At 31.3% G+C, this 27,431-nt stretch overlaps 2 protein-coding genes across 2 annotated transcripts; one reads left to right on the top strand and one right to left on the bottom strand.

Moving 5' to 3' along the window:
* Window positions 1-13,919: 13,919 nt before the first annotated feature.
* Window positions 13,920-16,068, top strand: LOC132304850 (WAT1-related protein At3g28050-like). Its single transcript, XM_059802559.1, has 7 exons — window positions 13,920-14,101; window positions 14,249-14,311; window positions 14,666-14,779; window positions 14,943-15,174; window positions 15,288-15,446; window positions 15,591-15,742; window positions 15,915-16,068. Exons 1-7 carry the CDS (start codon window positions 13,920-13,922, stop codon window positions 16,066-16,068), a joined length of 1,056 nt encoding a protein of 351 aa, XP_059658542.1.
* A 3,317-nt stretch (window positions 16,069-19,385) lies between these two features.
* LOC132303015 (GCN5-related N-acetyltransferase 5, chloroplastic) lies at window positions 19,386-22,088 on the bottom strand. Its single transcript, XM_059800029.1, has 2 exons — window positions 21,362-22,088; window positions 19,386-19,954 (listed from the first exon to the last, which is right to left on the bottom strand). Exons 1-2 carry the CDS (start codon window positions 22,027-22,029, stop codon window positions 19,684-19,686), a joined length of 939 nt encoding a protein of 312 aa, XP_059656012.1. The 5' UTR covers window positions 22,030-22,088; the 3' UTR covers window positions 19,386-19,683.
* Window positions 22,089-27,431: the final 5,343 nt, after the last annotated feature.

Here is a 27,431-nt window from a genome sequence, read left to right as displayed (position 1 = left end):
TGAATGATGCTCGTATTTTTGAATTATACCAAGATATTGCTAAAGCCTCGCAGGAAGGCCTGAATTTATCTGTAGCTGATTATTTTGGGTATTTGAGATCTCGCTGGGAGAAACTAGCTCAATATGAGCCTCTCAGTGCATTTTCTTCCGAGACAGCCTCTCTTCTTGTCAAACGTCTTGATCGTCAGCATACCTATTAGTTTTTAATGGGATTACGCCCAGAATTTGAACCACTAAAGTCTCAGATCTTGAATGCATCACCAATGCCATCCCTATTGGATGCCTTTGCTACTGTTGATGGTGAAACACGCAGGCACCGTTTAATTCAACCCTCACTTGTTCCTCTATCAGTGTTTGAGCCTGTTGTGGATAGTATGGCTTTTGCAGCCAACTTTAGATCACGAGCTTCTGGAGGTTAGATTATTTGTCACTATTGTGGAGGGGTTGGACCTGTTAAGGCTCGTTGCTTCAAACTTCATCCTGAACTAAAGCAAAAATTTTCTAGGAACCGTTTATCTGGAACTGGTTCTTTTCGTACTGCAGCTGTTGCAGAAACTCCTGTTACTACTGGTGGATCTACTGTATTTCCTAGACTGAGCCAGCTTCAGTCTCAAATTGGGCAGATCCAGGACCAGCTTGGCTCCCTTGCTTTTAAAGTTGGAGCTCCTTCAGCTGCTCCCACTGCCACTATTGCTACAGGTACTCCTACTGCATTTCATGTTAAGGCCAAGCAGCCCACTTGGATTCTGGATTCTGGGGCTAATGATCACATGATTGGTGAGTTATCAGTTTTTTCTTCTAATGTCATACCTGTTACCCAATCTGAGAGGTTATTTCCTCTTCTTTTTTTTGCTCTCTCTTTACTTGGTCTTGGAGCACATCCTTATATAGGCCAAGTGAGAGGTTTGGTGATGTCATATGACATCATATGTGTGGCCCATTAACATTATAAAATAATGTTAATTAAGATAGGTCTAAAATATATGGGAGTCAAAATGGTGTCTCTCTCTCTACGAGTCAGGTCGAGTGTCAACTAGACGAGCCCTGAACTTTATCCACTAAACCAAGAACCTCCTTGGATCCCAAGTAATCCTTAGTTCTGCTCCCAACTCAGATCTTTAAGTCTTCGATCTTCTGTTTGAGGTATACTGACATAGTAAGTGTTATGTAACTTAGACCGTTTGACCGTTTGACTTGTGGGTCATTATTTCTGATGTGGCGTCGCTTGTTGACCATTTGACCAAGCTTTGTGGGCCATTGTTGATGATGTGGCATAGTCCATTGACCGTTTGACCAAGAAATATGGCCATCTGAAGTGAGATATATTCAAAACCTACGATATATAGCTGACAAAGGATGGTAATCGATTTTTTGTCCACATTAAATATAGCCTTTTCGACAAATTATTAAACATACGGTACATATAGTCTTTTTTATTACATTTCATATTAATGTTGCATTTCTTTTCCGTCTTTGGGTTACTGATAAATGAATATCTATTTAATTTACTTTTCTAAAGTTTCAACTAACTTGCTATTTTCTTGTTAAATAATGCGAATACAAATAAAATATAATAAAAGATAAATATATTATACACAGTTTCAAGGCCGGCCCTGGCCCAAGGCGACCAAGGCGGTGGCCTAGGGCCTCAAAATTTTGGGGGCCTCAAATTTTATAGGCCCATGTATGATGGGCTACAAAAGAAGAAAAAAAAAATTGTAACTAAATGCATTAAATCATTTAAGGGCCTCAAATTTTATAGACCCATGAATGTTGGGCTACCTAAAAAAGAAAAAAATTATAACCAAACTGTAGCAATTGAAACTCGCCTCCAAATTTGGGGCCATCAAAATGGAGCAAGAATGATGGGCCAGCCTCCAAATGCAGCAAGAATGATGGGCCATTGAAAAATAAAATAAAATAGGGCAAATGCAACAACAATCAGATTTAGGGCAAATTTTTTAGGGCAAATTTAGCCTCTCAAGTCTCAACCTCTCTCTCACTCTCTGCTCTGCAACCAACGGCAACAATCAGAATTCAGAAGCTTTTTCAGTCTCACTTAATGTCTGAGCTCTCTCTCAGTTCCTTTTTTCCCGGGTTCGTAACTCTGCATTTGCATCATCGATCCCTATCAACACACTCAATTAATGGCAACAACACTGTAAGTTTTCTTTTCTACATCTAAGTTCTAACTCTAATTCAAGTCTTCAAGTAGTTATTTTGATGAACTTAAATTAAATCTTAAACCAAAAAATTATTTTGATGAACTTAAATCTATATCAATTGTTCTTAAGGAAATAATGGAATTATTGTTTGACAAATGAATTTATTGTAATACAGAGAGTTGATGACTTATCATTTAGACTTCTCATGAGGTATTTTTATTTTTCTGTAAATCATATGATTGCATATTGAGCTATTGAGATTGAGCTAATCTATATTTTCTTTCAGCAAAGTATTTTTTTTTTTAAAGTTTAGTTTTATGTTGATTGTGTTTCTTGTTATTTAGATTTCTAAGATTGCAAGATTTTTGACAATTATGTCTACAAGAAAATTAAAATCAGGGTATGAAAAAAAAAAAGAAGAAGAATTGATTGAATCTCAAAATGGCGATATTCATAAGTTTTTCAGGAACAATGCACAAACTGAGAGTTTAGTTGAAGTTTTGAAGATTTGGTGAAGGAAGAACATAGGAATGAAAAAAATCTTAATGAACATGGAGATTTAATGAATGAAGATAGGAAAGAGAATCAAAATGAAGGACATGTGAATGAACTTTAAGATTTGGCAAATGAAGAATATATGAATAAGAATGATAATCTTCCTTTGAACATTGATGATCCAGGAATTGGAAATATATTGATAAAAAAAATAAGAGATTTATTAGTTGAAAGAGGTTCTTCAAGAAATGCTAAATTTGAAATTTTTTTCTAAAAATTCAAAAAATAGACATTTCTCGTCTACATATTACATTCGACACTTGTCAAACGATGAAAAACATGATAAGAGATGGCTGATTTATTTGAGTTCTTTGGACAGAGTCTATTGCTTTTGTTGTAAGTTGTTCAAAAGTGATGAACAAAAAACTCATTTGGCAAATGAAAGAGTGAATGACTGGAAAAATCTTTGGGATAAATTTAAAAGTCACAAAACTAGTCGTGAACACATTGTTAACATGGGGAATTGGATTGAATTAGAAATTAGATTACAAAAAAATGCAACAATCCATAAAAGCGTGGAAGAAAAAATCAACAAAGATAGAGAACATTGGAGGCAAGTATTATTGAGATTGAATGGATTGACTATCTTATCTATTGAAAAATATATGTTGGAGAAAGTTGATTTGAGCACTTTAATTGATAATTTTGCAGCTCAAAATGTAAGACGATCACATTTACTTTAATGAAAATTTCACACTTTCATAAAAAATAAAAAATAAAAATTTATGCATGTGAAATTTATTTAAAGGGCCTCATTTTAAGTTCGTCTAGGGGTTTTCAAGAATTTTTCAATCTCAGGGCCGGCCCTGAACAGTTTATAATCAACGTAAGTGCAATACAACCTCTCTCACCATTCTTATTACACAAAAGTACTATCAAAAAAATGGAATGATTTGTGCGTCAAATAATCTATTGTCATATATATTTTATTTCCATATTTTCCTTCTCCTCTTTCAACAAATTGCTTGTATAATAATTATTATTATTGTTATTATTATTTTTTAAAGTAATTAAGACATCAAAAATGAACTCTCATAGACAAAAAATTATAAGACGTTTGTATTGAGGACTGAATTCAAACATTTTTTGAGATTAAATAAAATTTTAATACATCCATCTATTTTGATTCTTGTTATAAGAAAAATATCTTGAAAGAGCGTAGTGAACCCAATCAAGAATCTTAACAAATGACGTGGAGCCCAATGTTACAAAAATAAATGGGCTCATTAAAACTATAGTCAATAATACCAAAATTCAAACAAACATAGTATGAAATTATTGAATTAATCCATCAAGTATTAATAAATTAAAATAATTTAATAATTTAACATTTCAAGGGAAGCATTTAATGGTATAACCAGGGGACATATATATATATATATATATATATATATATACTCCATATCTATCTATCTATCTATTACTCCAATACTTTCTCTCGTATAATATAATGCTATATAAGTTTCCCACTTCCTTTTGTTCTCTTTTGTTTTGGTTTTTACACTGATTAAGGAGAGAGAGAGAGAGAGAGAGAGAGAGAGAGAGAGAGGGTAAGCTCTTTGATTTTTTTTTTTTTTTTTAAGTAATTAAGACATCAAAAGAGAACTCTCATAGATAAAAAATTATAAGATGTTTGTATTGAGGACTGAATTCAAACATTTTTTGAGATTAAATAAAATTTTAATACATCCGTCTATTATGATTCTTGTTATGAGAAAAATATCTTGAAAGAGCATAGTGAACCCAGTCCAGAATCTTAATAAATGACATGGAGTCCAACATTACAAAAATAAATGGGCTCATTAAAACTATAGCCAATAATACCAAAATTCAAACAAACACAATCTGAAATTATTGAATTAATCCATCAAGTATTAATAAATTAAAATAATTTAATAATTTAACATTTCAAGGGAAGCATTTAATGGTATAACCAGGGGACATATATATATATATATAGTATTAATAAATTAAAATAATTTAATAATTTAACATTTCAAGGGAAGCATTTAATGGTATAACCAGGGGACATATATATATATATATAATATACTCCATATCTATCTATCTATCTATTACTCCAATACTTTCTCTCGTATAATATAATGCTATATAAGTTTCCCACTTCCTTTTGTTCTCTTTTGTTTTGGTTTTTAATCTAATTAAGGTGAGTGAAGAGAGAGAGAGGGAGTTTAGAGAGAGAAAAGGTAAGCTCTTTGATATATTTTTTTTATTTATTTATTTTTTTTTTAAGACATCAAAAGAGAACTCTCATAGACGAAAAATTATAAGATGTTTGTATTGAGGACTGAATTCAAACATTTTTTGAGATTAAATAAAATTTTAATACATCCATCTATTTTGATTCTTGTTATGAGAAAAATATCTTGAAAGAGCATAGTGAACCCAGTCTAGAATCTTAACAAAAGACGTGGAGCCCAACGTTACAAAAATAAATGGGCTCATTAAAACTATAGCCAATAATACCTAAATTCAAACAAACACAATATGAAATTATTGAATTAATCCATCAAGTATTAATAAATTAAAATAATTTAATAATTTAACATTTCAAGGGAAGCATTTAATGGTATAACCAGGGGACATATATATATATACTCCATATCTATCTATCTATCTATTACTCTAATACTTACTCTGGTATAATATAATGCTATATAAGTTTCCCACTTCCTTTTGTTCTCTTTTGTTTTGGTTATTACACTAATTAAGGTGAGTGGAGAGAGAGAGAGAGAGAAGGTAAGCTCTTTGATTTTTTTTTTTTTTTTTTAAGCATCAAAAGAGAACTCTCATAGACAAAAAATTATAAGATGTTTGTATTAAGGACTGAATTCAAACATTTTTTGAGATTAAATAAAATTTTAATACATCCATCTATTTTGATTCTTGTTATGAGAAAAATATCTTGAAAGAGAATAGTGAACCCAGCCTAGAATCTTAACAAATGACGTGGAGCTCAACGTTACAAAAATAAATGGGCTCATTAAAACTATAGCCAATAATACCAAAATTCAAACAAACACAATATCAAATTATTGAATTAATCCATCAAGTATTAATAAATTAAAATAATTTAATAATTTAACATTTCAAGGGAAGCATTTAATTGTATAACCAGGGGATATATATATATATATATATATATATATATATATATATATAATATACTCCATATCTATCTATCTATCTATCTCTTACTCCAATATTTTCTCTATATATATATATATATATATATAATATACTCCATATCTATCTATCTATCTATCTCTTACTCCAATATTTTCTCTCGTATAATATAATGCTATATAAGTTTCCCACTTCCTTTTGTTCTCTTTTGTTTTGGTTTTTACACTAATTAAGGTGTGAGAGAGAGAGAGAGAGAGAGAGAGAGAGAGAGGGGGGGGTAAGCTCTTTGATTTTTTCTTTTTCTTTTTTTTTTTTTAAGTAATTAAGACATCAAAAGAGAACTCTCATAGAATTCAAACATTTTGTGAGATTAAATAAAATTTTAATACATCCATCTATTTTGATTCTTGTTATGAGAAAAATATGTTGAAAAAGCATAGTGACCCAGTCCAGAATCTTAACAAATGACGTGGAGCCCAATGTTACAAAAATAAATGAGCTCATTAAAACTATAGCCAATAATACCAAAATTCAAACAAACACAATATGAAATTATTGAATTAATCCATCAAGTATTAATAAATTAAAATAATTTAATAATTTAACATTTCAAGGGAAGCATTTAATGGTATAACCAGGGGACATATATATATATATATATATATTCCTCATGTATCTATCTATCTATTACTCCAATACTCTCTCTCGGATAATATAATGCTATATAAGTTTCCGACTTCCTTTTGTTCTCTTTTGTTTTGGTTTTTACACTAATCAATGTGTGTGTGTGTGAGAGAGAGAGAGAAGGTAAGCTCTTTGATTTGATTTGATTTTTTTAAGACATCAAAAGAGAACTCTCAGACAAAAAATTATGAGATGTTTGTATTGAGGATTGAATTGAAACATTTTTTTGATGTTAAATAAAATTTTAATACATCCATCTATTTTGATTCTTGTTACGAGAAAAATATCTTGAAAGAGCATAATGAACCCAGTCCAGAATCTTAACAAATGACATGGAGCCCAACGTTACAAAAATAAATGGGCTCATTAAAACTATAGCCAATAATATCAAAATTCAAACAAACACAATATGAAATTATTGAATTAATCCATCAAGTATTAATAAATTAAAATAAATTAACATTTCAAAGGAAGCATTTAATGGTATAACCAGGGGACATATATATATATAATATACTCCATATCTGTCTATCTATCTATTACTTCAATACTTTCTCTCGTATAATATAATGCTATATAAGTTTCCCACTTCCTTTTGTTCTTTTTTGTTTTGGTTTTTACACTGATTAAGGTGAGTGAAGAGAGAGAGGGAGGGAGACAGAGAGTTTATAGAGAGAAAATGTAAGCTCTTTGATTTTTTTTTTTGCAATTTTAATTATATTGTTTTTAATTTTTATTTGAATTTTAGATGTGAATATGTTGAGATATCTTAAAAATATATCTTGTTAGACTTTAATTTTGTGGGTTCTCTATTTTATCAGTTCCAAGTCATTTTACTTTTCTTTTTAGACTTATTTGTAGCTAAAATCATGTTTTGATTTTTTCAAATTCTATTTTTTTTTCTCTTGCCAATAGATTTTTCAGATCCTAATATTTTTTGGAATTTTTATTTTGAAAGATTATTTTCTGGAAATTTGTTTGAGGCTTAGGCCTTCAAATTTGTTTGTTTAATTGAGAGTTCTTTAAATTTTGGCTTAATTTTTTTTGTGTTTTGTTAGGGAAGAAGTTTCTTTAAATTACTAATTTTTTTTTAAAAAAAATAATTTGTTAAAATTTTGGTTACATATTTTTTTGTATTAATATAATCCATTGTAATTTTTTTTTTTTTTTTTGATTTAAAGTGGTATGTAATGTGTTCGCTTCCAAGTTTGGCCCCGACCATACAATCTTGACTCGGTTCTGGTAACCTCACTTTTTTTAAAGGAGGATGAAAGGAATTTGAGTTCCATTGTGAGCTTAAAAAAAAATAATTTGTTAAAATTTTGGTTACATATTTTTTTGTATTAATATAATCCATTGTAATTTTTTTTTTTTTTTAGATTTAAAATGGTATGTAATGTGTTCGCTTCGAAGTTTGGCCCCGACCATACAATCTTGACTCGGTTCTGGTAACCTCACTTTTTTTAAAGGAGGATGAAAGGAATTTGAGTTCCATTGTGAGCAACGTGTGTGGGAATTACCTAAATAAACAAAATCAAACAGAATACTTCACATGCACCATAATGAAATATTTATTCTATCGTCCTTTGTTTAGATTCATCGTCATCACCTTCGCTAGCATAGATGTGATCATGTGGAAGACTAATGATACAGTGAATGACTAGTATGTTGTACTCCCAATATACTAGTTATAAAATAGAAGAGAACTTTTATCACGGGGCAGGAGGAGCATGATCCCTTGATAGACCCGCTTATTTAGAATTAAAACTTTCTGTAATTTATTCGATGAAGGTGAGAAAAATGCAGATCTTAAAGTTAAAAATGTCATTATTTTAAGGAAAGATTAACTGTAATTTTTAGTGTAGTTAGGCCAATATGTCCAATTTAATAACTTTAACACAACTATTATTTTTAAGCCCAATTTGACATGCGTTTTGATTCTAGCGTTTTTATGCGTTTTGATTCTAGCGTTTTTATTTTTGATCTGTTACCGTGTCAATTTTGGTAACAAAAATATGTTTGGTGGTCTTGTTTATTTTACACTGTGCTAAAACACTTCGTGAATAGTGACCCAAAACTAAAATACCAAAAAGTTATTTTTTCTTATTTTGACAACTATTCATGATCCAAAACCATAACAATATACAACTGTTCACGGCCCAAAACCGACATTTCCACACCAAAACATCGTTCCCAAACGTACTTCCGATTTTTTTTCAAAATACTCCTACAACAAAAATATTATTTTTGTTTTAGCCAAAAACAAAATGTTCAAAACAAAACGCATGCGAAACGGACCCTTAGTTTTATATATAACGAAAGATTATATAACCTTCTAAAAATAGATGGATAAGGGTTCAAATTTTGTTGTGATTAAAGTGGGATCTTAATGTGTTTATTGTGAATTGAAAATAAAAAAAAAAAAATGTTTTTATATAAACAAAGGAAAGTAATCATGAAAAAACTATTATTACGGCACTTTCAAGCTCAGGCCACTCATTCAATATTAAAATTGGTTATGACCAGTTTCTCAAATTTGAACAATGGAAACAAAGCATTATACCACAAATATTAATAAGGATCGGATGAGTTAGAAATTCCTAAACAGAGAGTCAAATATAACCATTTGCGATAAATTTTTAAACACACAACAAATATAGTCATTTTGGTTACATCCTATATTGAACCTTTTTTTGTTCATGACAAAAAAACAAAAAAATAAAAATAAATAAATAAATATGATATGAGCTTAATAAGTATTAAGGAATGAATTAAGACAATTTTTTAAATCTTGAACAAAAAATCACAAAAATCTTTTAATACATTTATCTATTTGACCTTTAATACAAACTCGTAATTTTTGTCATGAGAATTACATGATGAACCTTATTCTTTTATAAATTCCATTAAAAAGAAAAATGATAAGGAGGGTGATCCCCAGCATTAATTCATGATCCCTCTTTCTTCTTTAAGTTAGATTTTTCAGAAATAAAGAACAGTCAACCAATAGACCATTATGGATAATTTGTATGAAAAAGCATAGCCGATAATTAAGTACAGTGAAGACTGAAGGGCACACAATGAACCAGGCCTAGTATCTTTACGAAAAAAAACAAACAATTGGAGCCCAACAATAAAGGGAGGGGTTTGAGTATTGTGAGTAATGCGTACGCAAATACATACATATCTAATATAAATATAATAAATAAATAAAAAAAAAAAAAAAAATCAAGCAGAATACTGCACATGCACGATGATAAAGTATTTATTTTATCGTCCTTTGTTGAAATTTATTGTCCTTCTTTTTAAAGATTTTTTAATATTTTATTTATTTATTTTTTACATGAGATCATATAAATGTGGAAGACTAAGGCTGCGTTTAGTAACGAGAAACATTTTTTGTTTTCTGTTATCAACCTCTAAAAAGGCAAAACGAAAACAAAAATCGCGTTCAATAAAATATTTTTATTTTTCTATAACAAAAAACGTTTTCAATTTTTGTGAAGAAAAGAGAAAATATCAAAATGATGTTTCTTATGTTTTCGGTACTGTAGCAGATAAATGTTTTTACTAATGTTACTATACAGGCACTATTCATTTCAAATAAAATTCATATTATTTGTGTTATATACTAAGTTGCATATTAAATGTTAATAAAAATATATATTTTTAATATAAAATAAGTTAAATATTATATATTATTTTTTTTTTGATAAAAATATATTTTAATATATCATATATTAAATAATAATGTAAATTATTTTTTGTGACAAAATAATTTTTGATATAGAATATAATGTTATTAAATTATTAAGCAGTAGATATTTTATATTATTATATATCATATCTATATTATATTATATGTAAATATTAAAATATAATTAATTTACAATATTAAAACACAATATATATTTTATTACATATAAGATATATTATTTAATATTTTTTATTCATAATAAATTATCATATGCTAAATATATTATATATCACATAATAAATGTATACATCATACATATACATGTATTTATATACATAATTGGTGAGAATGTTTTTGTCTTGATATATCTAATTTTGTACTTATGATGTACTAGGTAATTTTAAGATTTATAATTTTAAATTAGATGCTCTAGATTTATAGTTTTTTTATTAATAGAAGTAAGTGTCGTACCTGACTGGTTGGGTTGCTCCCTGTGTCCGAGAGTTTGTGTTTAAGTTATCTACCCTCTCCCTCACCCTCCAATCCCTGTGTCCGAGAGTTTGTGTTTAAGTCATCTATGTTGGGAAACGTGCAAGTTTTAAAAACTTTTCGAGGGATTTTCTTTCACAGATCTTAATTCATCACATAGAGACAAGTTTTATGCAAAAATAAAATATGATCTATCATTCAATTAAAAGATTGAATACTTACATCAAGATTTGAGTAAACCTTAAATCTCTCCTCTAAAGTGAATGTTCTCACTTATTGTAGATCCCTTTTGCTAAACACCTTTTCCATGGATCTCCATCTTCTTGGTAATTGTTTTGCCTTTAGGAATCACTCATAAGCCTCCATGAATGACCTTGGAAAACTAGGCTTGTGGGAGCCTCCATTAGATGAGAACATAAACCCTAATTTTCTAGAGAGAGAAAATATTTATTCCTTTTTCCTTCTACTAAAAATCACCCCCACCAAATATACATAGATCATGTATATTTATAGGCAACATAAAAATAAAGAAAAGAAAATAACAAATCATTCTCCATCTCTAATTCATATGTCTCAAATCTAATATGATTCCAATATCAAGTTGGGCTATGAGTGAGAATCCATTGGGCCTATTATTTTATTGGCTACAATGAATTAATAATTGGCCCGGTCCATGGACCCAATTCAATTAATTCATAAATTAATTTCTACTCCACTAAAAGAAATTAATTGAACTCCAATTAAATAATAAATAACCTCTAAGTCAATATTGCACTTTGACCCTTCTATGCATAATTAGTTATCGGATAAATAAAGCCATCAATCCGACTACTTAATTAATATATCTATTTTGGTACCTCTGATTATTTCTGGCTCGATCACAATAAAACATTTGTTTGACAAAAATAATAATTTAAATAAATAAATATATAATAAATCATTTTTTCTAAAAACACACGAAGGCCTTCGAATTTATTTTGTGATCAACCATAATCAATACAAAATAAATACAAGTAGCAATGATGCAAATATTGAAAATATAACCCTCTAACTATTAATTACATAACTACCCAAAGTGTCGGTCTAAGGATCCCGAAGAATCCGCCGAACAAATCAAAGTAATTATTAATTAATAAAAGAGTCTATACTTTTCTCATGCTTAAGAGTCAAATGCCATGACGGTGATAGGGAGTAATTGCATACGACGGCTCTCGCAATATATCTCAACCTAACGCGGATCCAGTTCAAGTCTTAATTAATTATGAGTCCATCCATAATTACCGACTATGAACAATTTATAATTACTATTTATATATCATGCATTGATTGCCATCACATACATATATATAAATATTTCTTGTAATTACATGGACACTATCAATTTCATAGTGAATCGAAACATAATACATTGAATTCACCAATTATATATATCATAAATATTTCAGATATGTCAGGAACATATGTCACTATAATCTAGATGAGAATTTGCTATGCCAGGGCATATAAATCCCAACAATCTACCCTCCCCCTCACCCTCCCCTTTAATCACTAACTCTTAAATTTCTTGCCATGAAAAAAATAAAATAGAAATTAAAAATAATAATAATAAAAAATTGAAAGAATATTATGTATATTTTGTAATAGATATATTGTATTACTAAACACAATTATTATTTTATGTTTTAAAATTTGTGGCAACAACACGTGTTAATAAACATTATTTTTTATTTTTATTTTTATTCAAGAAAACAAAATTATATTTTTACTTTCTTAAGACTGCACAAACAGAAAATGAAAACATTACTAAATGTACCCTAATATGATCTTGTGTGACTTGTATTTTGTATTACAAATATACTAATAAAAAATAGTGCTTTTGCATGGGTTAGGAGGATGATCCTTCTGTAGACCCGCTTATTTAGAAATAAACTTTCTTGCAATCCTTCAAGTGGATGTAATTTATTAGATAAAGTGCAAAAATGCAGATCTTAAAAGATTCCTTTGGATTTGATGAATAATATTCTTAGTCAACAGTGAATGACTACCTGGTAACTACTAAGTAGTTTTTGAGTTTTTGCGTGTGCGTGTGCGTGTATATATTACCCATTAAACTATCAATAAATATTAAAATGATACTAGCATCTTACAAGAATAAAGCATTAACAATTCAACATCCACATCCACATCCACATCCACATCCTATTTCTGATCATTTTAACATATTATTCAACTTTGAAGAAAAAACTAACCCATAGTACTGATTAAAAAAGAGAAACATTATTCAAGGAAAAAAAAAAAAAAAAATTATCCTAACAAATTACATTTTAAGTGTTTGAGATATAGCTGTCCATGTGCCAAATATATTATTAGAAAGAGATGTGTCGTGGTGGTCCCCACAGACTATCGAGATCTCACAAATAAATTAAAAGTTAGATCTATAGTGAATTTTATTTGAATCGTCCTATTTATCTTTACGTGGAGTTGTGGGATCCACACAAACTATCCAGATCTCACAAATAAATTAAAAGTTAGATCTATATTGGACTTTACTTGAATCGTCCCATTTATCTTTCTGATGAAAAGTTTTGTTGCAATCCTAATTCAAATAAGAGGAGTATACTCCTAATATGTCTTAGATAATTCACATAGATAATAATGCGGATTGAATAAGATTAAACACATGCAACGAGCACTCACTACTACCCCTTAACAATTCAATATCTATATATGAAATTATAACATAATTTTTTAATTAAAATCAATAAGTATCGGAACCCTTTTGTGCAGCGGGATCATGTGTCACTGCTGAACACAACGCGATTAATGCAGAACTCTAACATGGGTGGCGTCACCGCTGAACACAACACGATTAATGCAAAACTCTAACATGGGCCTGTATTGGGCTCCGTGCCTGTGCACCACAGTTTCGAAGCTCAGGATCCCTTGAGCCCTCCCAACTCTTGACACCTGCAATTATATAAAATCTAAAGTTAAAGAAGCCCTTATTTTAAGGTAAAGATTAACTAATTTTATTGCAGTTATACCCGTAGGTCCAATTTAATCACTTTAATTAACTCGTGTGAAGACAAGAACATTGCTTTTATTATATAAAGCTAACTTAGGTCTCTATACATCTGATACAGTAGATTCAGGCTGAATGCAGTCTGAGCTAGAGAGAGAAGATGAGGAGCTCCAAGAATGTGCTTCCATTTGTGGGCATGGTGATTTCTCAGTGTATAGTGGTGGGAACCATGATAGCAGGCAAAGCAGCCATGTCAAGTGGAATGACTAACTTCACCTTTGTCTCCTACTCAAATGCTATTGCCTCCCTCATTCTTCTTCCTTCTTCCTTTCTCATCCACAGGTATATACACACTCTGTCTCTATATGTATTTGTTTAATATGTGTGTGTGCACAAAACAAACATATGTTATGTATGCATGAAATTAAACATTCAATTGCAACTGAAATTTTGGAATTACTGATTTTTTTGTCTTCTCATTTCATGCAGATTAGGCCGTCCTCCAATTACTTTCTATCTCCTCTGTGCCTTTTTCTTGCTTGCCTTACTCGGGTTTGTTAATTGGTTCTATAATTCTATTATTATGCTTTCAAATAGAAATTACATCATGGGTTTGGTTATTTTTCAAATTTAATGTGGTGCAAATGGATATATGTGTGTGTGTGTGTGTGTGTGTGTGTTGTGTTGAAAGAAAATGAATTTCTCTTCTAGGTATGCATTTTTTTTTCCGTTTTTTGGTAAGGGTCATCTGTATGCAATTACATATACAATATGTAGTATTGTAGTCATTCAAGCATATGTTACAAGTAAATGCACAGTACATATATAAGTAAATGCACATGATTTATGGGTATATATACCATATAACATTGGTATATGTTTGTGTACTGACTTCAGTTATTACAGTTGCACAGTTCAAGTATCTGCGTATGCTGCAATTCAGTATACCTCTCCGGCCTTTGCATCAGCCATGCTTAACCTCATCCCAGGTTTCACCTTCATAATTGCCATCATATTAAGGTTTTACTCTTCTCTCACTATTAGTCTAACAAAACACAAACACATCATAAATTCGAATAATTGTTTCCTCCTATTATCTATCGCTATAAATCAATTCCGATTGCAATTAATTCATTACATTATCTCAAGGCTTTTGCCTAAATCTTTCAATGATTTATTCAAGGATGGAAAAACTAGATTGTAAAAGCTCTAGTATTGCTAAATCAATCGGAACAGTAGTGTCGATCATAGGGGCATTCGTCGTGACTCTCTACAAAGGCCCCTCGATTATGATGACCTTCTCACATTCAAATTCCCCTCATCGGCTTCTTCTCATTCATTTTTCGAAATGGATCATTGGAGGATTGATCCTTGCAGCTGACTCTGCATTGAGTTCATTGTACGGTATATTAGTGGTAAAGTATTCTTCCATTTAAACTCTCACAGAAAGTCGAAACCACTTTCAATATATGATTCACATACATAAAATTGACTACGTTTTTTTTTTTTTATTGGTGAATGTTTTCAGGTATTGATCCTTCGGAAATTCCCAGCACAGCAGATTTTAATCTTCTTTTACTGCTCCTTTGTGGCCATTCTATCTGCAGTAGTTGCTTTGATTATGGAAGCAGACACAAGTGCTTGGAGTTTACAACCTAATATAAGGCTGATTGCTGTTCTGTACTCGGTAAGCAGATTCAGCAATCTCTTTCATTGTGAAACTAAAGACCGAAAACAGATAATATTCGTGGTTAATAACTTGAGTTTAGATATATATTCAGTTTGGCAATAAAATTAGTTGGAGTTTCGACATTTTTGTGTAACGATGCAGGGAATAATTGGCACCGCATTGCAATTCACCATCACTGCATGGTGTCTGCACAGCGCAGGGGCCCTTTTTGTTGCTATGTTTCAGCCATTGGGGATTGTCATTGCAACTGTTATCGGCATCATTTTTTTAGGTGATACTTTCTATCTCGGAAGGTATGAATTCTCCTTTGTTTTTCTTTCTCTTGTTTCCGTAAAAGAATGGTGTCTAGATTTTGATTTATTATGTTGTAGAGTTAGTTTCTCTTATATTCTTGTGTCAATCTCTTTTATAAATTTGAGAATGCAAAAGGAATATGTGTCACCAGTGCATTTAAATTTCATGCAGTTTGGTGGGATCAATTGTTATTGTTATTGGATTTTATGCCGTGATGTGGGGAAAATTCAGAGAAGGCAATGACGTTAAGAGCTCGGATTCGACCATTGAAAAGGCCCCTCTCTTGCAAAACAATGGTGAGGAGACAGAAGTTTTGACACAGTGAATCAAATAAAAAAGGTCCATAACTCCCCATTAAGAGAGTTATGGAAGGATAGCGAAACTTGTTTCTGTAATAATTTCGAAAGTTGTATGAACTTGAGGTTCATTAGTGCTTGATTAACAAGAATAATTGTCTTAAATTAATGAGTGAGCAACACGATTGTTTAGAAGATCAGTTTAGCCGATTTCTCATTTCAATGGTCTGAAAACAATTTTCAAGTCCACGGCGTGACATTTGGATGTAGAAATTCACTATGAAAAGAGGGGCTATTGCAGAATAAAAGGACTTATTTAGTTTGTAACTCGGAAAACAGTTCTAAACAGGCATGCTTGGTTCATAACTCTAAATATAATTGTTAAGAACTCAGAAAATAGAAAAAAATTCTCAGAGAACAATCTTTTATAATTTCCTAAAAACAGACATTTTTATAACTAAGTTTTCAGAAAATTGAACCAAATTGAGTTTTTTTTTGTATAATTTTCAGTTCTGAAATCAGAAAACTGTCCTCAGAGTATAAACCAAACAGAATTACTATTCAGAAAGCTACTCAAGCAGTTTGTTCAAGAAACCAAAACACCTATTTGGATATTTGTGATGTCTGTAGTTGTCTATTCTATGGCCATTTCAGATGGTGGAGTTTCTATCCTGAAATGACAAGCAAAAGCGGAGGATAGATTACTCAACATTCATTAACACTTATGAGTATCCAACCTAGTAACTCCAAAATGCATTGCTTGTTCAGGTTGTACCTATATATGTTATTGTAATTTTTGGATTTGCCAAATAAAATTTAGAGCTAATTTGACGATCTGATGATGTGTGATAAAATTTGTATGAAATATTATATATCCTCTAGAGTCAAAACAAGTTGACTAGATGTTGTGTGACTAGGGGTGTAAGTCCCACTATACTCTATGCGCTTTTATTCATATTTTTATCCTATATAATTTAAATTATGTCGTTTTCACTCTCCCGGCTTCACGTGACTTAATATGAAACCTAACCCCTCGCACCCCCTATTTACATTTTGGAGCCACTAGAGTTAAGATTGCTTATGATAATTATAAATGAAAAAAGAATGATAGAAATATATAGAGAAAGAATACGTACTATATGAATTGTATGTATTGAGTTCAAGTGATAGCAATATACTGTACAAGAGTACATTAGTTTATGTAGCGGAAACTAAAGGTGTGTGAGTGTGGTCCAAACAGCTATATACCCATGCATGAAAATTGTATACAGCGACTGCACAAAGAATAATTCTTGCCTCAAATTATGTAAGAAAATACCTTCTCTTTTATAATATCAATGTAACGCCTCTACAATTTTTTTTTTTTTTATTTATTTATTTAAAAAAAGGACAAATAGTGCTCATTTCAATTTTTTTATATGGAATAATTATATGAATGCGGGTTTGAATTTAAGGATGGCCGACAAATAGTGCTAAAGATTAAGGACTATTGTAGGATACTACATTAGGTAATCAATAATCATTTAAAGGCAATATATATATATATATATATATATATATATATAGATAAAGTTTCTAAATTATAATTCTTATAAATTTATTATTATTCCTCCATCTATTAAATTTTATTATATATAAATCCAGTTTTTAATTATGATCAAGTGTTTTTTTTTTTTTTTTTTTTTTTTTAATAATAATGCCAGGTTCAAGAATAAGATTTTGATTTTTGGAGCACATTATGATGAACCACACAAAACAGTATATAATAATAATACCAGATTAACCTTAACCTTAGTGGGGAGACATGTTAGAGTACTAACAGATGCATCCAGGTGTAATCAATCGAAACATGAAAAATAAAAAATAATAATAACAAATTTGCAACAAGACCACTGCCATCAATTATCTTGTAATATACATATACATCTATATACAATTACCAGGGACAAAAAATAAAAACATGGGGCTGGACTTTAGTTAATGTTAAGGCTCTTAGGCCCAATTTTGATTATCTTGGGCCAGAGAGCCCAATGCAATAACGCTTGTTTCTTGGGGGTATAGCCTGTTTTGATTGGCTTGGGCCTGTCCAGCCCAAGACCACTAACATCAATACCCTTGTAGTATACATATCATTACAAGATTCTTCTTCCCCGGTCTTACAGGATTGTCTCTCTCACGCACACACATAGTCAGGGGAGTGCTTGAATACCATAGTAACATGAGGCCAAAGTGCCCCAACTAAAACTACGTCATTAACGGTGACTTATTGGACAACACATTAAACTAATGTCAGTGTAAACAATCTTGTTTGAATCAAAAGCTTGACAAGGGATGGATCCGAAAGTATGAGATTGATTTCTCACAAGAAATCTGATCACTCCTATTAGGTGTCAAAATAATCTGAGGCTTATTTTTTTTTATTTATTTAGACAATCTGAGGCTTATTTTATTTATTTATTTATTTTCTTTTTCAAAGGTATTGTCATTGGATGACCCTACCAGTCCTAGTCCCACGACACCGGTGACATTTAGGTTGCGAAATTACGTTACAAAGGATTGCGGACTTACGTTACAAAAGAGATTCGAACCCAAACTCAATACACTAGATATGATTCAACCAAACACCAAAGATCCGTCTACCATCCAACCCACGACATCTCCATGTGTAATTTTAGAAGGGCCTTTTCAGTGTATGTCAAACATTTTGAACTTGGAATTTTATTTTATTTTATTTTTTTACTAATTATTATTATTTTTTTTAACCAATATATATCTCCTGTGTCTAATTCTTGTTGTCGCCAGAAGATATGCATGCTCAACCCGTGTGTTCATACCTCATAAATACAAGTAAATTCTTTAAAAAGAATATGAGAATTATAGTTTGAGACAGGCTTTGTGGCTTGAGTTTTCTATGAATTTAAGCATGCTTCTTTACGGAGGCAGCTTTCAAGATTTTCATGGCATGCGTTATTATATTTTTGACGCTAACCAGAAAAGAAATCAAACAATTCCAACAAAGTAAGCATTCAACGAAGGATGGAGGTTGGAGGTTAGGCATGTCCAAGTGTCCATCTAGAAGAATTCTATCACGTTTATTCTTTTAAGCAAAATAACCCCAATTTAACTTGCGTTGCCATTGTGGGCCGATTGCAACACTCTCGGTGGTCCAAAGGACTTTGCCCAAGAGAGTTCCAAGTTCCAAAAAAAAATAGTCAAGTTTCTCCAACAATGGTATGATAACAATCACTACTGCAAATCAAAACTTCGACTTAAATTTTTTCGTTCAACCCAATAGGTCTTGATTAAACCTGATAGAGCAACTCAAGATGATTCAGTATTCACCTACTAGCCAAAAACCAAATAAACTTTATATTGAACACAACCAGATTAAACTACATCTGACTAGGAGAATCCAAAATGGGAGTAAGGAAGCATTTTGTGCCCAGATAAAAGTACAGATATTGAATAGCATCATCTATGTACCGCTTTCATACATTAATTTTTAGGAAAATATAATATAAAAGATACAGGATAGAAGATTGTATTCTATAATTCGGATAATTTACAACATTAAGTCACACTGAGTTGTTATAACGTTACAATCCCATGTACTTTCACAGTAGTAGTGATTTTTGTTTATCCATTCACGACGGAATTTTATCAGTAGGATCAGAAACATCACTCTCTGAAGGGCTATCTAGCATTGGAAGTTTCTTCCACATCAAGTGTTTACGTCTCTGGAGTGTCAACCAAATCAAGATGCTATCTGTCTTAACAATGCCATAACCTGCTTTTATATACATGTTGAATGGAACTGCATCAATCATTCTGCAATGCAAGAACACATCTCTGGAATAACTCATATGAGAAATTAGTTCCTCACTTGCCTTAAGAAGATGCCAACCAATGCCCTTCCTGAAATTTTTTGAGAATATTTAACTTAAATTTTATTTTCAGGGCACAACGACATGTACAAATCCAGACCATTCATTGTAAAGCAAAGGAAAGTAAGAGATTTGATCATCTCCAAAATATTAAAGCTCTTACTTTCACTCTAACTGTCTTGTGGCGTTTGTGTTAGCTTCCTTTCAACTTCTCTTGTCACGGGTACACTCACGCGTTGATTGCAAATGAGACAATCATTCCATCCTCCTCAAGGGCTACGATGAATTATAGGCTAAAATCTTGATATTTACAATCTCTACAAAACACTCTATATCCTTCTAGAATATTTCTCCAATTTACAAATTCCTACAAACTCTCTGTTATTCTAAAATATGTCATCACTCTACACAAATGTGGAAGACTCTACAAGTCAACCCTCCACATAAGCCATGTAAATGCATTGCAAATACCTCTTCTTACGCGTGGCATAATCTCCAGCATATTGGTGGGACAAGAAATTATGGGGCAAGTTTGACTCAACTCTCCTGTGAGTTTCTTTCATACATTAAGAATCTCAAATTTTTGGTGCAACTACAAAATGTGCACTCAAGTGCAATGTTATTTAGAAATGGATAATCCTATATATATTTAATTATTTTTGAGCATATTTAACATCAATTCAATTTGAACAGATTATGAGAACAAAATTTTTTTATAATTTGTGTGTTTTTTCAAACAATGTTAACATATTAAACATTATCTGTAACAAATCATTTATAATTTGTATTATAAATGTATGTTAAATGACTATTCAACTTTTAAACAACTATTAAACATTATCCATAACAAACTAGGCAAATATTTCATATTATTGTGGTATTATGAAACATTATTCACATCTTAGAATAAAATTTTTTTTACCATTTAATAATCTAATCCTCAACTCATACTAAATGCTACCCGATACCCTCATAATAGAATTCCAGTTGCAACCTTCAAAAAGACTCTATTTATACTATAATACTATGGGATACTTTTAAACAGTACCATCCAATTCTCATACAATTTTTATCCTTTTATGTTAAAATTTATACACAATTCTAAAAAAAATTTAGAAGATAGAAAATTAGGAAGCTATATAAAAACTAATAAAATCTAGATTGATTCATCAAAAATTTATGATCTACAATGTGAGAATTGAAAATTCTAGAGAAATTAAGAAGTGGAAATGGGCTATAACTTTGAATTTCAATATCCAAAACTCTGTTTCAAACAATAATTCTTGTACTAAGTGTTCTAATTATCCACGAAGTTGAAGTTATTATCTACCATCTAAACAATTCCATGGAATAAACAACAAATACTTATAATGAATTAAGTGAAAAAATATCTAAAATATACTGATTTCGATCATGTTTAGAGAAATTTAGATTGTACCTTCGAAGTGGCTTCTTTACAGTCATATTACAAATATATGGTGATTCCTTGGGAGGGGTTGGCGTTGGAGGAGAAGCATTAGCACCCCTCTTGTTAAAACAAAGCTCTGCAGTTGCAGCCAATTCTTCATCTCCTTCATCCTCTCCTCTATAGAACCCAATAAGCGTAACAGTGTGGGGTATTAGCGTTCTCCTCTCAATCAAGTACTGCTTCACCAAGAAACCCAATAGATTCACATATGCCATAGGCAACAACATGGATTCCGCAAACGATTCAGATAAAAGTCCAACAGTCATGTCAATCTCATTTTCCTTCATCACACGAACCCACATCGATCCAGATCTCAATTCTTGATAATATCTGAAGTTTTCAAGAAATTGGAGCTTTTTCAACTCTTCGGCGGTGAAAAATCGACCTGAGCGAACCGAATCTTGCAGAGTTGATGATGATGAGGTTGGAGAAGAAGGGTGGGAGGAAGAAAAGGAAAGAGTGAGATTGTAACGACTAGATTTGTTAGAGGCGAGGAGTGGGTTTGTGTGTTTGGGGGCTAAAAATGGGGTTTGGTGAGGCTTGTACAAAGTAGTGGAGTAAGGAGGGGGGTGGTGGTGGTGGTGGTGGTGGTGAGATTGAGGATCTAAGGAGAAGGAGAGAGATATGGTTCTGGCCATTGCAAAGAGAATGCTTCGATGCTTGCTAAGGAGGATATATGACACGAGTGTGTGTGAAAAATGGTTTTAAGGACTAATAAATTTTTTAAACGCTTGCTAAGGAGGATATATGACACGAGTGTGTGTGTTAAAAATGGTTTTAAGGACTAATAAATTTTTTAAGGAGGATGTATGACACGAGTGTGTGTGTGAAAAATGGTTTTAAGGACTAATAAATTTTTTAAATGCTTGCTAAGGAGGATATATGACACGAGTGTGTGTGTGAAAAATGGTTTTAAGGACTAATAAATTTTTTAAATGCTTGCTAAGGAGGATATATGACACGAGTGTGTGTGTGAAAAATGGTTTTAAGGACTAATAAATTTTTAAAAAAAAATTTATCTCTTTAAAGTTTATGTAATTTTTTTTTTCTTTTTTTTTTTTTTTATCTGATTTAACGATAAAGAAAATGACATATTTAATCCAAGATTAATCCAAGATAAGAGTAGATGCAGTAAAATAAAGAACGGCAAGTAAAACCCCTGAGTTGTAACTTTTTCCAATAAATTCCTCATCTAATTTTTTATCAAAGAATCCCGACTTGTAGTCCTTTTCAATAAATCTTCATTGTCTAATTTTTTACAAAATAACTCCCCTCAACTATTTAAAGGGTGTAAAAGAGTTGATATTTAGACCAAAATGTCATTTTATTTAAATTTTAATTTTCTCGAACTTTAAAAATTCATATATCGCAAATCGTACATCCAAATATTACGAGTAATATATGCACGGAAAGCTTATAAAACAAATATTCCAGAAATATAAGATTGGTCTAACAAAACTTCATAACTAGAAAGAAATAGATAAGCCAAAAATCTACTGCAATAATTTTATTTTATATAAAATACTCGGGTTATTTGTAAGAAAATTTTCAAAATTATTCACTTTCATATAGATCATAAGATATAAAAAAATTAGCCCCAATAGAGACTGAATATTCATTTTTATATTTTATTAAATGACGAGTCTATAAAAGAATGAAAATACTTTGACGCAAAATATGATATCTCATTAAATTGATTTCTGTTGGGGTTAAATTTTTTATATATTTGACTTCATATGTAAATGAATAATTCTGAAAAAATTTTTGCAAATATCTCGAATATTTTATTTATTAAAAATAAAATAAGATTGTTGGACTAGATTTTTTGATTTTCTATTTTCTCTAATTATGAAGGTTTGTTGTAAAAATCTTATATTTCTAGAATCCTTATTTTATAAGCTTTCCGTAAATATATTATTTATAATTTTTAAATGTACAGTTTGTGAGATATGCATTTTTGAAGTTCAGGAGAATTAATATTTAAATAAAAGGGCATTTTGGTCCAATTATCAATTCTTTTACCCCCTTCAAATAGTTGAGGGGGGTTCTTTGGTAAAAAAAAATAGATAAGGGAGATTTATTAGAAAAATGATACAAGTCGAGGGAGGTTATTTGGTAAAAAAATAGATAAGGAGGGTTTACTAAAATAGATTACAAGTTGAGGGGATTTTTTGTACTTTGCCCAATAAAGAAAAATGAGATGGGTAATCTAATATGAGACTAGAGGCAGAGGCGGAGGTAGCATGTGCCCAGGGGTAGCTGCCCCCTGCCCATGCTGCCCCACAAGAAATTTTTATTTTTTTATATACAAATTTGTAAAACGGCCCCCCCCCCCCCCCCCTTAAAGTTAATAAAATTGTCCTTCTGTCCTTGAATCCACTAAATTTTATTTTATTTTATGCGTATAATTGTAAATATATATAAAACACCCTCATAAAATTTATAAATTATCTTCATAAAATTATCTATATTTAAAAGTGTCTTTAGTTCTTTATTCATTTTCCTTCGTATTCTTCAAATTTCTTTTTATTTCATTTTCTTCTTAAAAAATTCATTTTTCTTCTTAAAATTTTCTTTTTTCTTGCACTAATGCATAGTTTATGTGTAATAACCTTCTTTTTCTTTTTTCTCTTCTAATTTATTTTTTATTCACTTATTCTAATGCACTGTTGTTATACTATTATATTTTCGGCCTACTTAAAACATATTATATCAGTGTTAACATACCCCCCTGAAACAAATTCCTGGCTCCGCCCTTGACTAGAGGAACACAATAATAATAAGGTAAAATAAAATCACATAACAACCTTATACTATAACATATTTTATTTTTCTGTATCATTATTTACCCTATCCTTATATTTCTCTAAGCCTGTTCACTATTAAAAAATATGCAACGACCCAAATCCGTGGATCCGAACCGTTACCGGGTCTTAGCCCGAATCCGAGGGCAACTTGGTCAAACTCTTATTTCCTATGTTCAAACCTGTCGTAAGGCTCACTCCGGGACTCAAAATACTCAAGGAAACAAGCTTACAATGCTGGTAAACACAACCAGTCAAAATGGAGCAATCAGCTAGCTGGTAGCTCATGGTCGGCCGGCTGACAAGACAGGATAGGTCGACCGACAAGGCAAGATTGGTCGGCCGAAACGATGGTGAGGAAAATGGCTCTCGGGACTTTCACTGCGCAGGTCATCGGCCGACTGGAGTTAAGGGTTCGGTTGGCTGATGGAGAGGATCAGCCGGTCGAAACATGCAAACCTGGGATTAAATTCACTGGAATGCATACTGTCTGTGTGAAGTGCATGCTAAACCCGTGATGAACCTGTTATGAACTGAAAATCCGTATTCACGGCAGCAATACATGATTAAACACAATTAAATGCTTCAATAATAAATAAAAATTTGATCACCATTCCCATTCATCATTAAGTGTTTACATCCTATCAAATTTACATCTAAAAGATCATCAAGCATCTAAATTATATTACATGACCATGGTTTACAAAATGAATACACTTTTCTAAAACATAGGACTTTACAAGAGAATGGGAAATATACAAAAGATGACAAGATGCAATTTCAAGTCTTCATCAAACTTGTGGTGGAATATCATTCGCTACCTCTTTCCCGAGCCCTGAAAAATGTTAAATAATGGGGTGAGCAAATTGCTCAGTAGGTGGTACTTAAGACGCACCTCTTGTAACCCCGTGAATCCAACTATAGAATAGAACAATAGGAAACGGGGTCATACAAAGCAGGGTAAAAATACCGTATCAAATCAAAGTTCAAAATAATTAAATGCCATGCCGTGAATGCAATGTCATGTATGTCACTCCCCATGTTCAGGAAAATCCATCACTTCACAAACTGTTAATATAACTCGCCCTTTGGTTACCCCGCAGCGACACGAGAGAAGGTTTGGCTACTGTCCCTGACCTTTGGTACCCCCGCAGCGTCATTTTGGGCCCAGATAGCTCAACCACGCTAGGGTAATCTCCCTAATTCCATCTAGGCTATATTAATACGCCGGCCCTTTGGTGACCCCGCGGTGATCGGGTTTTTTCAAAACACTTTATCAAAAAATTTTCCCAAAACCCCCTTTCACTTTTATTTCAAAACACTTCCCCTTTTCTTTCATGCCCAATGCTATGAAATGCTTATCATATACTTTACCAATAATATGAGCATAAAAGAAATTTACATCACACAACTTAACATGTTCCTTCATAGCATCTTCTAAAAAATTAATAAACACCATAGGCATGTAAATTAACATCTAAGCATACTTTTCACACAATTTCTTTAACACATACAAGTATAGATTGCAATTACAACTAATATATCATTCTCAAGACAACTAGTTTAAAATTTAAGTATGCTTTGCAACAATTAAAGAGAGATGACTCACAAAGGAACAAGAAAAGTATGAATTAAGAACCCCAACCTTAAAATGATGCAAAACCCCCAATTTTACACTTCAAACCCTAGGATTAGAGATCCTCCAAATGGTGGCCAAATGAGAATTGGCTACGATTAACTTGTAGGCCTCGATGTGCTCTTTAATTTTCCTTAAACGGCACTTAAAAATAGTAAATATAGAGAGAGAGATCTAACTTCAAAGAATTGGAGCGAAAAGGAAAAATAAAAGAAGAAGAAATGAGGGGGAGAGAGAGCATGCGGGAGTGAGAGAGAATTGAGAAGATTTGAGACCAAAAGTGGTCTCTAGCCCTTTTTATGCAAAAGTGGTGGGTCTCACCTAATTATTTTAATTTTCCTTTTTCTTTTATCTTCAATTTACACCACATACATATACATATACACAACCATAAAAAATGCACATAAGGCACATCAAATAAAATGCATGGAGTGCAAATGGACCTAATCAAAATCCCTAGATCCAACAATACCGGCTGCGGATCCCACACGGGGCAGTTCGGCCCGAAAAACAGAAAAATGGAAAAATCGCCACCCTTACATTTCAAAGAGTCCTGGACTCAATGAAATGTCCCAAATAACTCTCAGACACAACCGGCACACCCCGTGGTGTCCGAAACGCAAAGCGGTAAAAGACGAAATTGCCCTTGCGGCGACAAAATTCCAGAAAAATGAAAAAAAAAACACTGAAATTTGGAAACATCACAAAATAATTCATACTTTCACTTTCACAAAAAAATAGAATCGTGATTTTGATTTTTAAGAGCTGAAACAAAAACTAAATTTATTGATTGTGAAGATTTTTTAATTATTTTTTTTTGTCACATCTCTTTTAATTAAAATTTGAGATATTAGAAAAAAAAAATTATAATGTGAATGTTTCATAATTTGAATTATATTTCCTTTATCCCAAACTATTTTTGTATATTTCTCTTAGACTGTTTGCTTTGGAGGGACAGGGAAAGAAAAGAAAGAAAGGATAAAACTTAATTGTGTTTGGATGGTTTAAAATGAGAGAAAAGAAATGATAGGGAGGGATAGGGAATCCCTCATTTCCTATTTCTCCAAAAATGAGAAAATATAAAGAGAAAAAATAGTATTTGAGTAGTATTTTTATAATTATGAAACTGCACTTAACAATTAAAAAGAAAAAATTATTATTCCACTCATATCCCTTTTATTTAAAATGATACGATAGTAATTTAGTTGTTATCATTTCTCTTCTTTTCTCCCGTTTATTATATCCGAATACCATCATTTATTTTTTTCTATCTTCTTTCTAGCCAAATATAAATAAAGATTATTGCTATCTTTTATTTATTTGTTTGTTTTTCTTTCCTAACTAATACGGTTCTTATTTATTATTATTCTTATTTTTCTTTCCAATGTATGCAAACAAAGTCTAGAAACTAGTTAGTAGGATTATACACTCCCACTCCTGTCCTTATATTAGGTGAGCGTATCCCATGGTTCCCTCTCGCGTTCTTCCTAGTTCTTTTGCTTCTAATACACATTCTCAGCCTTTTTGCTATTAATGTCATAGGCTCATAGCCGTTATTAATGTCATAGCCGTGGAGGATGTTAAAATATCAAAATAAAAA

Source organism: Cornus florida, unplaced genomic scaffold (assembly GCF_030987335.1).
Source record: "Cornus florida cultivar Cherokee Brave unplaced genomic scaffold, ASM3098733v1 CherokeeBrave_3.0.0_Hap2_Chr04, whole genome shotgun sequence".
Taxonomy (NCBI): domain Eukaryota; kingdom Viridiplantae; phylum Streptophyta; class Magnoliopsida; order Cornales; family Cornaceae; genus Cornus; species Cornus florida.
The sequence above is the reverse complement of the archived record's forward strand: the minus strand, read 5'-3'. Positions and strand labels throughout refer to the sequence as shown.

Coding starts and splice junctions, on each gene's coding strand:
- LOC132304850 (XM_059802559.1), top strand. CDS start 13,920: ATGAGGAGCTCCAAGAATGTGCTTCCATTTGTGGGCATGGTGATTTCT. Junction 14,102..14,248: donor TCTTCCTTTCTCATCCACAG/GTATATACACAC, acceptor CATTTCATGCAG/ATTAGGCCGTCCTCCAATTA. Junction 15,447..15,590: donor TGATTGCTGTTCTGTACTCG/GTAAGCAGATTC, acceptor GTAACGATGCAG/GGAATAATTGGCACCGCATT.
- LOC132303015 (XM_059800029.1), bottom strand. CDS start 22,029: ATGGCCAGAACCATATCTCTCTCCTTCTCCTTAGATCCTCAATCTCAC. Junction 19,955..21,361: donor GTAAAGAAGCCACTTCGAAG/GTACAATCTAAA, acceptor AAAAAATTTCAG/GAAGGGCATTGGTTGGCATC.